Below are 13,833 nucleotides of genomic sequence, written 5' to 3' on the forward strand. Positions count from 1 at the left end.
GGGCAGTTCTATTTTTAAAGGTCAAATGCTAATGAACTCTGCTTCTACCATGTTTGTACTAACACTGAAACCCAACTGGCTACTGTCTGCCCCCGAGTGAGAAAGTAGTGATTCTGACAAATCCTTCTTAAGCTTTCTGACTTACAAGTGTGATCATATAGTTCACGTTAGAAAGGATATTATTTTAGTCCTTTGCCTAGGTTCAACTGGAAAACTGGTCAAAAATGTCCACTTAGTCCTTGCGGTTATTCATATTACATTCTTTACGTTACTCTAATTTTAAATGAGGTACGGTATATCCATCATGTGCAAAATTTGTACTAAAATGGAATATGTCATAAATGAATTTGGGGAAGTCATTCCGGAAACAATGATCCTTTCGGGAAGCCATGATGTTGGTAGACTCCAGGATGTGAATTTGAGAGGAACTTTTCAGGAACAGTTGAATACCAAGGCGGAGAGTTTAAAATTTTACAATGTACAAGTCGGATGGAATAATTCTAGAAAGCACTAAAATATGAACTAAGGAGGTGTGAAATGGAGGCTATGGATAAAATTGTCAAGGATCTGGAAATTGTAGCTAGACAGCATAATAGTAAAATTTTGTACTTGTATTTTAATAAGTTGAGAGGGAGTAATCAATCGGGACTAGTGCCAATTAAAGATAGGAATGGGGCTATAAATAGCGATGAGAAAAGAGTTAAATAGAAGTGGGCAGACCATATTGAGAATGTTCTAAACCAGGATAAAGTTATAGGAAAAGATATAATAGAAAATGAAAAAGTTCATGACACCTTGGATATAAAGGACGATTTGTAAAGGCAGTCGTAGTCACACTTGTAGTCATAGTAGTAGTAGCAGTAATGGCCCTGAAAGTTTCAACTTATTACCCTTAGCCGTTCCTTTGGTTTTGCTGATGTGTCCTTTTGAGACCATCCTGCATATATAGTGGTTAAATTTTGCTCGACATCCCCCTCGAAATTTCTTAAAAGTTTTACTTTAATATCGTAAGCCATTTTGGAGACCGAGGCTCAAACATGTCTCCTTTTCCCAGTAATAACCTTTTATATCAACAATGGGCAGCTTGCATAGGTTACAGCCGATGCCTTAAGGGCTCTTGGGGGCTGTGACATCCCCAGATGCAGTTATTAAGCTTTAGACTATTTTGAACAAGATGGGTATCTCCAGACTTTAATTGGATATCTTTGAGGAAAAAGGGCAAGGGGGTGCCCTTTGACCACGTTTGACTATTATGGTTCTTTACTATAGGAAATGCTTGACCGTTGGGTCTGAATCGAAAACTGCAGAGTTTTTTGGTTCTCGTGTGTTGTGCAACAAACCGCCTTTTGATTTACGACAGCAGATCACCAAAAAGACGTTTCTGTTCCAAGCACCAAGCACCAAAAACCACCACAAGCACCAAAAGGATGCTTAGGTCCCTTCTGCTTCAAATCACATGATTTACAGTTATATAGTAGTTTGTTGAGCAAACAGACAATTTAGTCATTCATTGATAAACATGCAAAATCACTGAATGATTTAGCAAAGCCGACAAAACTCACTAACAACAAGTAAAATACGAATGATGCTTACTTTCCAAGCTTAACCAAACTGGCAGTGTTTATACTATGAGTAAGACATAACTTAGGTAAGACTAGGTTGGGCCCTTTGATATCTAAAGTACATAATTTGTATGCCGTGGGTAAATAATTCATAGACAGCTTTTTTTCATTTTGTTGCATCTCAATCAAGAAGCTCTTGTTTCTATGCAAAAAAACAACAAAAAAACAAAAAACGGAAAATACGAAAAACGAGGAATGAAAATTTAGAATGAGAATTTTGAGCAAAAAAGTTACGAGAAGAAAAATATCAACTCAAGGAAATACAATATCTATGTAAAAAAAGGGAAATGTAATAAAAAAGAAAATAAAAAAGATAGAAGCTAAAAAAAACAACTGAGAACTGAAAAATAAAACAGGCCAACGAAAAAAAAAAAAACAGATTAAATACAGATTAAAATTAAGAAGTTAAAACTGAAAAAACAAAAGAAAACAAAATAAAATTAGAAACAGAAGATAGATGAACAAACTTTTAAATATGTAGATCAAGAACAAGTTTGAGGTACTTCGATCCAATCCAAAACGTTATAATTCGTCTCTTAATCTAATTTCCCTCTTAATCTGTTTAATATTTCATTCTTTACTCCCTGCCATGAGGTACGAATTTGGTTTTGACGCCTTCTTATGGTCTCTTCTGAACCCAATAGGTTGAGAGCTTGAGAAGAGGTCTCCTCTCAAATCTATTTCTTGTTTGGCCCCAGATGGAGGGTCCACTTAGATGATCGAACGAACTCAATGAAACATAAAAATTATAGGTAAACAGATATTAAAAAAGTCAGGTTTATCACACAGTAGTCAATAAGTAGTTTGAATGTATTATTTTATAAGTAGCAAAATAATTTATAGCTTATTTTTGGCCTTTTCAAAAACTATAATCTCGAAAAAATAAAAAAATCAGCAAAATTTCATGCACAAACTAGGCCTATGTCCAAATATTGGGGGGAGGAGGAGGGGATATCATCGGTGTCAATTTGTGGGGGAGGGTAGGGTGGCGTATGTCCTAAAATTGAAACTACCCCTTTTCCGGGGAAGGATTTATTGTTGTTGATTTTTTTGTGTTCATTGAAAAATAAAAAAAACGACTATTTTGCCCCCATCCTCCTAGGTTTTGAGCAATACATTGCCCCTTCCTTCTAAACTTTATATTTTAACTAGCCAATATAATCCAAAAATCCTTAACAGCTGTGACTTATCACTTTATAGAATTATAATCTGACAACAGAATCTTTTTTTGAATATTCGATGGGACAAAACAACTTGTCCCAAGAATTGTTTGCACGAGTATAGTTTTTGTCCGAACACAATTCTGGTCTATGAAACATAACTCAGTTCAAATTCTAATTCTGATAAAACACAATCTACAATTTTGAACCTCTCAATTCTAACTATTTTTGCACTCAGAAAAAACCAGGTATTTTTAAGACATTTTTTTCAAACATCATTTTCGGAAACAAAAAGATACAAATTTTTAATTCGAGAAAAACAGTTAGATATAGAAAATTAGAATGGAGTCATTAAAAACCCCTCTCGACAAGTAGAAGTCGAAATTAGGCAGAAAGTAGAGGGGTTGGCAGGTTGTAATTATGTTAGGGTTTTAACAGCTTATATAATCTTGAAAAATAAAGTATGTATGACAATAATGCACTGACAGGGACCAAACCTTTCACATATTTGAAATATCTAAAGTGCCTTTGGTCCTTGGACTATGAATATGGTCCACGACTCGAACAGATTCATTGAATAACATTGAGATATCGAGCCCAATGCTTCCTTATATTTGAAATGTCTATTGTACCTTTGTGCTTTGACTATGAGTATCGTCTATGACTCGAACAGATTATTTAAATAACATCGAGATGTTGCGGCCGAAACATGCGGCCAAGATGTTGCGGCCTCATATTCGAAATGGTTGTTGCATGTCGTTGTTTCTTGAACCTATGCTGTTTCTTTTGCCAAGTTAGTGGTATTTCAATTACGCCTCGTGTGCTACCCCGATGTCCAACGACTATATTGTTGTTTATCACCAAACTTTTGTGCATTTAAAAAAAAGTTAATTTTCCTTGGTCTACTTTAAGAATACTTAGTAAGAATTTAGGTTCAATTTCGTCAATTATTTCTAACCCTTTTAGTTTTTTATAGCTATAAACTCGGTATTTAAAGAAAAGTAATTTAGCACCGTGTTATGGGCCAAAAATGGCACCAGGACGGCGCTAAATAAGATTGAGATTGTCTTTAGAGACTAGAGTTATTTTTGTGTTTAATTTTTGAAATTTTCAATCGAATTGTATTTAGTGTTAATATATATATATATATATATATATATATATATATATATATATATATATATATATATATATATATATATATATATATATATATATATATATATATATATATATATATATATATATATATATATATATATATATATATATATATATATATGTGTGTGTGTGTGTGTGTGTGTGTGTGTGTGTGTGTGTGTGTGTGTGTGTGTGTGTGTGTGTGTGTGTGTGTGTTGGAAGTGGGGGCGTAATTTCGTCAAGAATCCTTGTAAGTGGGGGGGGGGGGCAAAATTATTAGGTGATTTTCCCAAGTCAATTGAAAATGATCAAGTGAAAAAGGAAAAATGAGCCACATAGTACCATAAAGGCAACGATATACAAAAGAAAACTGATCTGGTTCTATGGTTACATGGATTATATAGATCTATCTTTTTTTTTGATAAGGTTTTTGATGACAATAAACTTGAGTTGGGGGGGGGGAGGAGGTCCGCCCCTGTCCTATAGTAAATTACGCCCCTGATTGGAAAAACAACCTTTGTCAGATAACTGAATTTTAGTGGTTCCCCTTCAGACTTTACTCTTTATTGTCGCCAGTTAATGCATCCTCAGATATGTTTAATCGATTTGATTGAAATGTCTTTTTTAAAATTCAGCAAAATTAAGAAGCAAAAAAAGAAAAATGCTTGAACTATATGACAGACATAAGAAATTATTAATAATATTAAGATTTTGGCACAAAGCGCGGGCTGCAGGGCCTCTTCTTCGCGTTTGTTTTGGCTGTCTTGAAATCAGCCGGTAAAATAATAAAAATATTATAGGAAATAATTCTATTATCTGGTTTCAAAAGTCATACCGACTTCTTTTGTAATGTGAATAAATAGCTTTTTTCTCCATATTTTTCAGTTTATGCTTTTGGTGTTTTATGGTTAAATAAAAACCCAATTGTTAGATTCTGGGTAGATACTTTTCGGATAATAATTGGCATAATTAGCCTTAAGTTGGAAAAACATTATAATTGTTATATGCCTTTTGATGTTCCACCGTGGCCAGATATTACTGTGAAAATCAGCATATGATAGAAATATAATAGGATATGAGATTGTGCTGCTTTAGATTTCCCTAATGATAGTGGCTCACCCAAGAGGAAATACGTTCTGAGACCATACTCGGTTTCTATACATAACGTATGAAACCAAGAAAGGAAATAATGAATGAAAAGCAAAAAATCAAATAGGTGAAAAAAGACAAGGACCTCCGCCAAGTCGTCCTCAGTGCTCAAAAAAAAAGAAAAAAAACAACAAAAAAACAACAACAAAATCTAACCTTCTGAAGGGGACTCTACAAGAGGAGAAAAGACAGGTGTCTTTTCTCCTCTTGCAGAGTTCACTTAGGAAGAGTTCACTTTTGTTGTTGTTTCTTCGTTTTTCTCTTTCTTTCTTCTTTTTGAGCACTGAGGACGACTTGGCGGAGGTCCTTGTCGAATTATTTGCTTGATTTTTGTCTTTATATTTTGCTACTGGCTGACAAAATCCTCTTTTTTTCACCCATTTGATTTTTTTTTCTTTTCATTTATTATTTCCTTTCTTGGTTTTATACGTCACCAAAGAGTTTTTTTTATTGAGCATTGGTAATATAATTAATTTTTGCTTAGAGAAAGGTTTAGGCTCAGCCAACGGTTTCAGGAGTGGTAACTTGAAGGCGCATAAGATAAGGGGTTGGGACTAAAAAGGGCTAAAAAATTATTTTAATAAAACAAAATTAATGAAGTAACATTAAAAAAATAAAACTAAATTATTTTTAATAAGAAAATATAAAATTAGAGGATGAAAAAAATAAATGCAAAAAACCAGCATTAAGGCTAAAAATGTATTTTCTGCCTGTTTATCGATTTTTCGATAAAAGGTAAATCATGCGGCTTTGGACTTTACAGTCCCTACCGACAGTGCTGATCTCCCTTTCTTGACCCTTCAGCCAGGAATTGCAACGGGGGGGGGGTTAGGGGCCAACCGTCCTGTGCTTTCGCACACCCTTCCTGTTTACCTTCCCCAGATTTCTCCAGGTACCCATTTAGAGCTCCCGTCCCACACCACATAATTGGGCAACCCTTTGAACCAATTGGGCAACCAACCAACCTGAACCCTTTCCCTGTCGGACAATGGATGCTAAATACAGCACACCAATCCACTTGGCTAGAACTTAAGAGACAATAATGACTAATTCAAAAACAATCTTTACATTTCAGGATACAATGACATTGTTTTAATTCCTGCGGGCGCGACCAACATTAAAATATCAGAAATCAAAGCATCGAACAACTATCTTTCACTAAGGAACAGTTCTGGGCATTACTACTTAAATGGAAATTGGAGAATTGACTATCCGAGAGATATGAAATTTTGTGGAACAACTTTTAAATACGAAAGGAAGTCTCAGAGCTTCTTTGCTCCTGAAGTAATATCAGCTGTTGGACCAACTGATGAGGCATTATACTTAGTTGTAAGTTGTTTTTATGTTATGTTATTCTTGAATATATATATATATATATATATATATATATATATATATATATATATATATATATATATATATATATATATATATATATATATATATATATATTACCAGGGGACAGTGCTTCGCTCAGGGAAAATAGCGATATTTTTTTTAATTTCTTGCTCAAAACAACTCTAATTTCATTTTATTTACTCACCTTAGAAAGTAAAACCAGTAAAGTATTGGATGTTTGGGTATTGGTGACGTCATTCATATGAAAAATTTTGTTCTAAAATTAATTTTCCCCCAAAAAACGAGTTTTCCCAAAGTCGAACCTTGTCTAGATCGTTTTTCATGTCGAGAAACGAAAAATTAACTTATTAAGAACACCCTTATCAAAAGAACAAGTATCACCAAGCGAAGCTCAGTCTCATGGTATACAAATTATTATCGTTATTTTCATGCCACAACACATAGCATTAGTGCAAAGCAATTAATTATCCAGGTCTCACTTTACAGCTATCAAGTGGGGATGTCTTTCTCTAAAAACTTGGGCCCCCCTGATTTGTCAACAAGTAAATTACGTTTTAAAACTCCTCCTGCTTATGCTCAAAGTTTTTAAACTTCAGTGTCTCTACTTTCAGTCAGCGGACGATATATAAGCAATATTCAGGGGGCTGGGAGGGGGTACGCGAATTTTGCCAAAGTTGTGACCCGTCTAGTTTATTTTTTCCCACCGTAAAATGATAGCATGACAATGTTCAGGAAAAAATGTAGTGATGTTTTCGAGAAAATAAACCGATAAATAATTATGTACAGAATTGTTGCTCGACTGGTAATGCATTACCAAGTAATGCAGTCATTGCTTTTATTTATCTCGAGGATCACACCCGTTAACATTCCCTGCGCTTTTCTTTATAACTTAAGCTATAAAAAATAGATTTTATTGACTTAAATCAACCATCTCCAAAGAAATTCTGGTACTTGTATAGTATTCAGAACACACTCAATAAGTGAAGTTAGGTTCTTTCCTGAAACAAACTATGATGCTGGTACATTTTATGAGAAAAACCGGTTTCATAGCCACAAAGACAAAACTCAATTTAGTTTGCTACGCACAGTGATAGAAGATAGTGTCTGAACATGGATTTTGAAATGAAGATTTGGGATATGCCAATAGTGATAGAAGACCGCATAGTGATAGAAGATACCTAACCTAACTTTGCCTATTGAGTGTGTTCTGAATAATACACAAGTACCTAAATTCTTTTAAGACAAAAAAAAAAAAAAAAAAAAAAAAAAAAAAAAAAAAAAAAAAAAAAAAAAAAAAAAAAAAAAAAAAAAAAAACTGTGCGTATAGTCAAGCACTATATAAAACTATCGCTAGGAAAATTGCATCACGAACGGCATCTATAATGCATTTCATGTGATGTTTTCTATTCTCTTTCAATTTGACCTAGACGACACCAGCGCTAACGGGGGACTCATTTCATCAGCCGGTGCAAATTCTAATTTTTATTTAGCTGAAGTTTAAGTTGGTATTTATTTTAGTAACAAAAATTGGTACTTATGTCTTATAGTCACCCAACTCTAGAATTACAGTCAGGTTAATCCTAATGAAACAATTTTTACTTCGTGGTACGGGGGACTCATTTCATCAGCCGGTGCAAATTCTAATTTTTATTTAGCTGAAGTTTAAGTTGGTATTTATTCTAGTAACAAAAATTGGTACTTATGTCTTATAGTCACCCAACTCTAGAATTACAGTCAGGTTAATCCTAATGAAACAATTTTTACTTCGTAATATGCAGAATAATTGTAGCTAAAACATTTTAAATGCAAACCCGCTATACTTTAACTCCACTTCCCCTAATGTGCAAATATATAGCCCGAATTATATATTTTCGGCGCATTTTCCCACACGTAACTAGTTTTTTCATTTTTCGTTTCTTCACAGTTGATTCAATTTACAGGTACATGGGGTGAAACAAGGGAGACGCATTGCGGGAATAGCTTGAAAATATATATTGTGGGCTATATATTTGCACATTAGGGGGGGGGGGTGCGTAAAGTAAAGTAGATATGCACGCAAAATGTGTTAGCTACAATTATTCTGCATATTATGAAGTAAGAATTATTTCATTAGGACTAACCTAGCTTCACTTCTTGGGCGTGGTGGCTATAAGACACAAGTACCGAAAATTTTAGATAAGCATACTTTTCAGTTATTATACCAAGAAGCTAATCCTGGAATTGAATATGAATACAGTATCCCTAGCAATGTTTCAGTAGCTCAACCTGATGTATATCAATGGGCATACGGGGCCTGGAGTGAATGCAATGCCTCTTGTGGGGGAGGGCAACAGACAAGAAATGTCAGCTGCTCAAGAACTTCCAATTTTGAAGTAGTGAGTGACAACCTGTGTGACCCGCAGCTAATGCCCTCGTCTGTAAGGTATGCTGTAGTTATGTTCTTAGACTGTCAAAAAATTACTTGTGAAACCTATATTTGGACCTTAAATCGAAATGGAGTTTCATTTCAATGGAAATTACTTCGTTCTGTGATCATTTTCAGGAACTTTCCAGGAGGCGGGAGGAATGCTACTAATAGCTTTTTTTTATCTAGAATATAAATGACATTTTTTGTTATTTTTCAATTTTATACAATTTTCGAAATATGCTCTAGTATCCTGAGTGGGAGGGGGCGTTGCTTTCCCATGCGTCGTATCAATATAACCGTGGTTCTTAATTATTATCTCTTATAAAATCGAGCAATTAATTTGTCCAGAGTAGTTGATTTTCTATTTTGTTTCGTAAACTGCTTAATCCCTCTTTGTGATAACCTCAAATTCAGATTTTATTTTAAGCTTCATTTGCAATATATACTTTGTGCTATTGATTTTACTGATCCCACTTTGCTGATTGATTCCCCTCCCCCCCCAAAAAAAAACAGAAATTGACTGCATACCTACAGTAACACCAAGTTTTTATTAAACCCAAAGATCAGGCTTTTTCAAAGCATGAAAAACTAATTTGATTTTATAAACCAGATTTTATTTGTATATTTGATTTACCTAAACCTACTTTTATAAAGTGCATTTCCGTGGTTGTTTTGAACTATATTGTTCACATATTGTTGAACTTCAATTGCTGTTTTTCTTTTTAATTTTTAGCCTAGCTAGATTACCAAAAAGTCAAATCTTTGGCAACCAATCATCATTTATTTGTAAGATTTGGCCTAACAATTAACTCAGTGATCATTGAGTGATCAAGAATCATTGAGATCGAAATAATCAGCAGTTAAAATTATAAATATTAGTTACCCACCTGATCTAGACCGTGATCTGTCTTTTGGCAAAAAATGCAAAATTCCACACTTTTGTAGATAGGAGCTTGAAACTTCCACTGTAGGATTTTCTGATACGCTGAATCTGATGGTGTGATTTTCATTAAGATTCTCTGACTTTTAGGGGATGTATCCCCCTATTTTCTAAAGTAAGACAAACTTTTTCAGGCTCATAATTTTCGACGGGTAAGATTAAATTTGATGAAATAAACCAGCAAATAAATCCGATTCTTTTGATGTATCTATTAGTATCAAATTTCCGTTTTTTAGAGTTTCGATTACTATTGAGCCGAGTCGCTCCTTACTACAGTTCGTTACCACGAATTGTTTGATATCGAACCAAATCTTGGCGCAGCTTATTGTTTGATATGCAGTCACTCAAACGTAATAGTTTATTTGAACAAAAGCCAAACAGGGCCGTAAGAACAAACCAACAATTGACACCACTCAATATCAAACACATGAATATGCCAAACAATGTGTCAGAGAAAGAACTCTATAGTTCAGTCCAAGTCTCAGAAATGTGCCCAACTTTAGATTTCCCCCTAAATCCTTCTTCCTCACTACTCTTATATAATCATTTTTATCTATAAAACTTCCCGAAAGCTGCTTACATTCCCTTGCAAGATAAAAAACTTTTCCCCAGTACCCTCATACATTGGGCAAAAGTAAGGACTAATCACTTAGTGGTAATCTTTTACATTTCTTTCTTTTAAATGGGCTTAGCCCCTTTCAAACAATTAGTTGTAACGAACTGTAAGTAAGGAGTGTCTCAGGCCAATAGTAACCGAAGTTCTATAAAGAAAAAGAATTTTCATAATAATCAATAGATCAAAGGAATTTTCTTTTTATGCTGATTCCAAGTATATAAATTCATGAAGTTTAATGTTACCCATTAAAAGCAATAAGCCAGAGAAAGTTCACCTGATTTTCGAAAAAGGAGGGAAACACCCAAGTGATCTGAATAAAAATCATATTGTTTGATTCAGCATATCAGAGAACCGCACTGATGGGGTTTCAAGATCCTATGAGGAAAAATGTGGAATTTAGCATTTTTTCATGCCCCCAAAAACCGCGTTACAATGCCCAAATTGCCTAACTATCCATGATCCTTCAGAAGAATTTAGAAAGACGTAGGGAGGCTAGAAATTTTTTTTTCTAATCTTATTTCACTTAGGCTAAGCCTGAACAAGAATGCTGTGAAGTGATACCTCCTAGTATTGCAGGAAGCGTTTTTTCTGACACTTATTTTAGAGCTTCCTTTAAGTAAACTAATTTGCTTTATATTTTATAAATTTATGCACAGTAATGTATCATTGTGCATCAACTATTATGAAGCATGAGTGGTGGGTCATTTTGTTGGTCGGCTGGAGGGGGGGGGGGGTAGGTGCCTCTAAGAGTGCATTTTAATGCCTAAATATTGTAAGTCTGATTGAGTTTTCATACGAATATGAATGAATCTTGGATGGGGGTCTTAGAAATTGATGTTTAGTCCCTCTCGATTCTAAGAAATATTTTTGGTCTACGCCTTCATTATGGGTGATATGGGGGGGGGGATTAACAGTGTCCATTCCATTTCGAGAATATTTTGTCTATGTGACATAGAATATAATATTTACCTTCAAATTGCAACAGAGGTGGAAAAGGTAAGGTGGATTATCATTAGCCTCATCAGGAAATTTCGTGAGGGGGGGGGGGTTGGCACGCGCTACTAGAAGTTTAGTTTTTAGTGATTTTAAATTGTGATATTTCTCTTTTACCATTATATATGGTGTTAATGCAAGGTAAGATGGCGACGGGTTAGGTTTTTGACTCATTTCTGAGATTTATAACTTAATTTTACCTAACTCAACCTAACCTAATTTTAAGTTTTACCATCAAAGCTTGTATAAGACTAAAAAAGCTGATTCGCAAAGCTAATTGAATCCAAGCAGAGAAAAACGAATTCCGGACATTCGCCGACGAATGTCGACATTAACCAGATTTCGGACATTCACAGTAACATATATTACTGTGAATGTGAATGTCCCCATTGCAGAGGTCATAATGGCTTCAGCCGCATAGAAGATCAAAAATCACACAGAATTTCCATCTAAATGAATAATCATATCCCTTTCCGTCCACTCGAAATTCTTTATAAAAATATTGTCAAGGACTTATTTAACAAAACTGCTGAACATCAAAAATTTCGACATTAACATTCAAATTTTGTCCAAAAATTTAATCTTAATCCAACATTTAACTCTTAAGCAGAAAAATCAAAAAGCGGGACGCTACAATCAATTTACGATTATTGATAAATACAATCTTAAAATTTTTAAGAAAATACAATCTATAAAATTCATCACCAAGAAATCGGGGATGTATCGAGCTGAAGACGAGCAGAAATTATTCCATATATAAGGAGACCTCGCCTTTCCTCAACCCCTCGCTCGCCTTTGTAAAATTTAAGTTTGCTTCCCAATTCTTTAATAACGGCTACAGAAAAAAATGGTCGTTTAATTGGAATAAGAAGCTTTTTAAAGCACTAGATACTTTAGTGTAAGAGTGAGGGGCTGAGGAAGGGGATGCCCCTCCTCATGTATGGAATAATTTCTGTTCGTTTTTAGTTTTAATGTTGCTCCTTGCTTTCAGTAGAAAACAATTTCTTTTTTTTTTAATTATCTCATAACCTTTTTTATTTCGCATAAAATTCTGTTGAGCTCAGGTGGTATGTAAAACACTGTATATCTGTGTATCTTCTTAAATGGAATCTTAACTAGTTTAAAGTGTGATGGCCCTCCTCAACCCCTCGCTAATCTCTGTAAAATTAAACTTTGCTTCCCAAATCTTTAAGAACGGCTCCAGAAAAAATTGGTCGTTTAATTGGAATAAGAAGCTTTTTAAAGCACTAGATGCTTTAGTGTAAGAGTGAGGGGCTGAGGAAGGGGATGGCCCTCCTCATGTATGGATTAATTAATGTTCGTTTTAATTTTAATGGTCCTCCTTACTTTCAGTAGAAAAAACTTTCATTTTTTCTAATTATCTTATAACCTCATTTATTTCGCATAAAATTCTGTTAAGCTCAGGTGGTATGTAAAACACTGTATATGTGTCTATCTTCTTAAGTGAAATTATTACTAGTTTAAAGTGTGATGGCCCCTCCTCAACCCCTCGCTAATCTCTGTAAAATTAAACTTTGCTTCCCAAATCTTTAAGAACGGCTCCAGAAAAAATTGGTCGTTTAATTGGAATAAGAAGCTTTTTAAAGCACTAGATGCTTTAGTGTAAGAGTGAGGGGCTGAGGAAGGGGATGGCCCTCCTCATGTATGGATTAATTAATGTTCGTTTTAATTTTAATGGTCCTCCTTACTTTCAGTAGAAAAAACTTTCATTTTTTCTAATTATCTTATAACCTCATTTATTTCGCATAAAATTCTGTTAAGCTCAGGTGGTATGTAAAACACTGTATATCTGTCTATCTTCTTAAGTGAAATTTTTACTAGTTTAAAGTGTGATTAAATAAAAAAAACAAGTTTTTTAACTGAAAGTAAGGAGCAACATTAAAACTTAAAACGCACAGAAATTACTTCGTATATGAAAGAGGCTGCTTCCTCATCAGCGCCCCGTTCTTTACGCTAAAGTTTGACTCTTTCTCTCAATTTTTCTTTTTAAAACAGTAAAAAACTTTAGCGTAAAGAGCGGGGTGTTGATGAGGAAGCAGCCTCTTTCATATACGAAGTAATTTCTGTGCGTTTTAAGTTTTAATGTCGCTCCTTACTTTCAGTTAAAAAAACTTGTTTTTTTTATTTAATTTCTGAACGTTTTTGAATCAATGCATGTTTTGATTTTGGCTCCCCGCAGAGAAATAATCAAAACAAAATTTGCATATTTTTTTTTTTGGCTAAATGGCTTTCTCATAATTTCGATCGAATGATTTTGAGAAAAAAAGAGCGGGGGACGAAGCCTAGTTGCCATCTGATTTTTTGGCTAATTAAAAAGGCAACTAGAACTTTTAATTTTTTACGAATCTTTTTATTGGTAAAAGATTTACGTAACTTATAAATTAGCTTACGTAAAGAACTTTTGTATTCTCATGTTTTTATTACAT

General features: G+C 34.1%; 1 protein-coding gene across 1 annotated transcript in view; it reads left to right on the top strand.

Moving 5' to 3' along the window:
* The window catches only part of LOC136028800 (papilin-like), a 387,506-nt gene that overhangs the window by 135,789 nt on the left and 237,884 nt on the right, over positions 1-13,833 (top strand). Inside the window, exons 9-10 of the mRNA XM_065706703.1 lie at positions 6,147-6,400; positions 8,623-8,852. Coding sequence (XP_065562775.1) covers positions 6,147-6,400; positions 8,623-8,852 — 484 coding nt within the window. The remainder of the gene's footprint in view (positions 1-6,146; positions 6,401-8,622; positions 8,853-13,833) is intronic.

This window comes from Artemia franciscana, chromosome 7 (assembly GCF_032884065.1).
Source record: "Artemia franciscana chromosome 7, ASM3288406v1, whole genome shotgun sequence".
NCBI lineage: Eukaryota > Metazoa > Arthropoda > Branchiopoda > Anostraca > Artemiidae > Artemia > Artemia franciscana.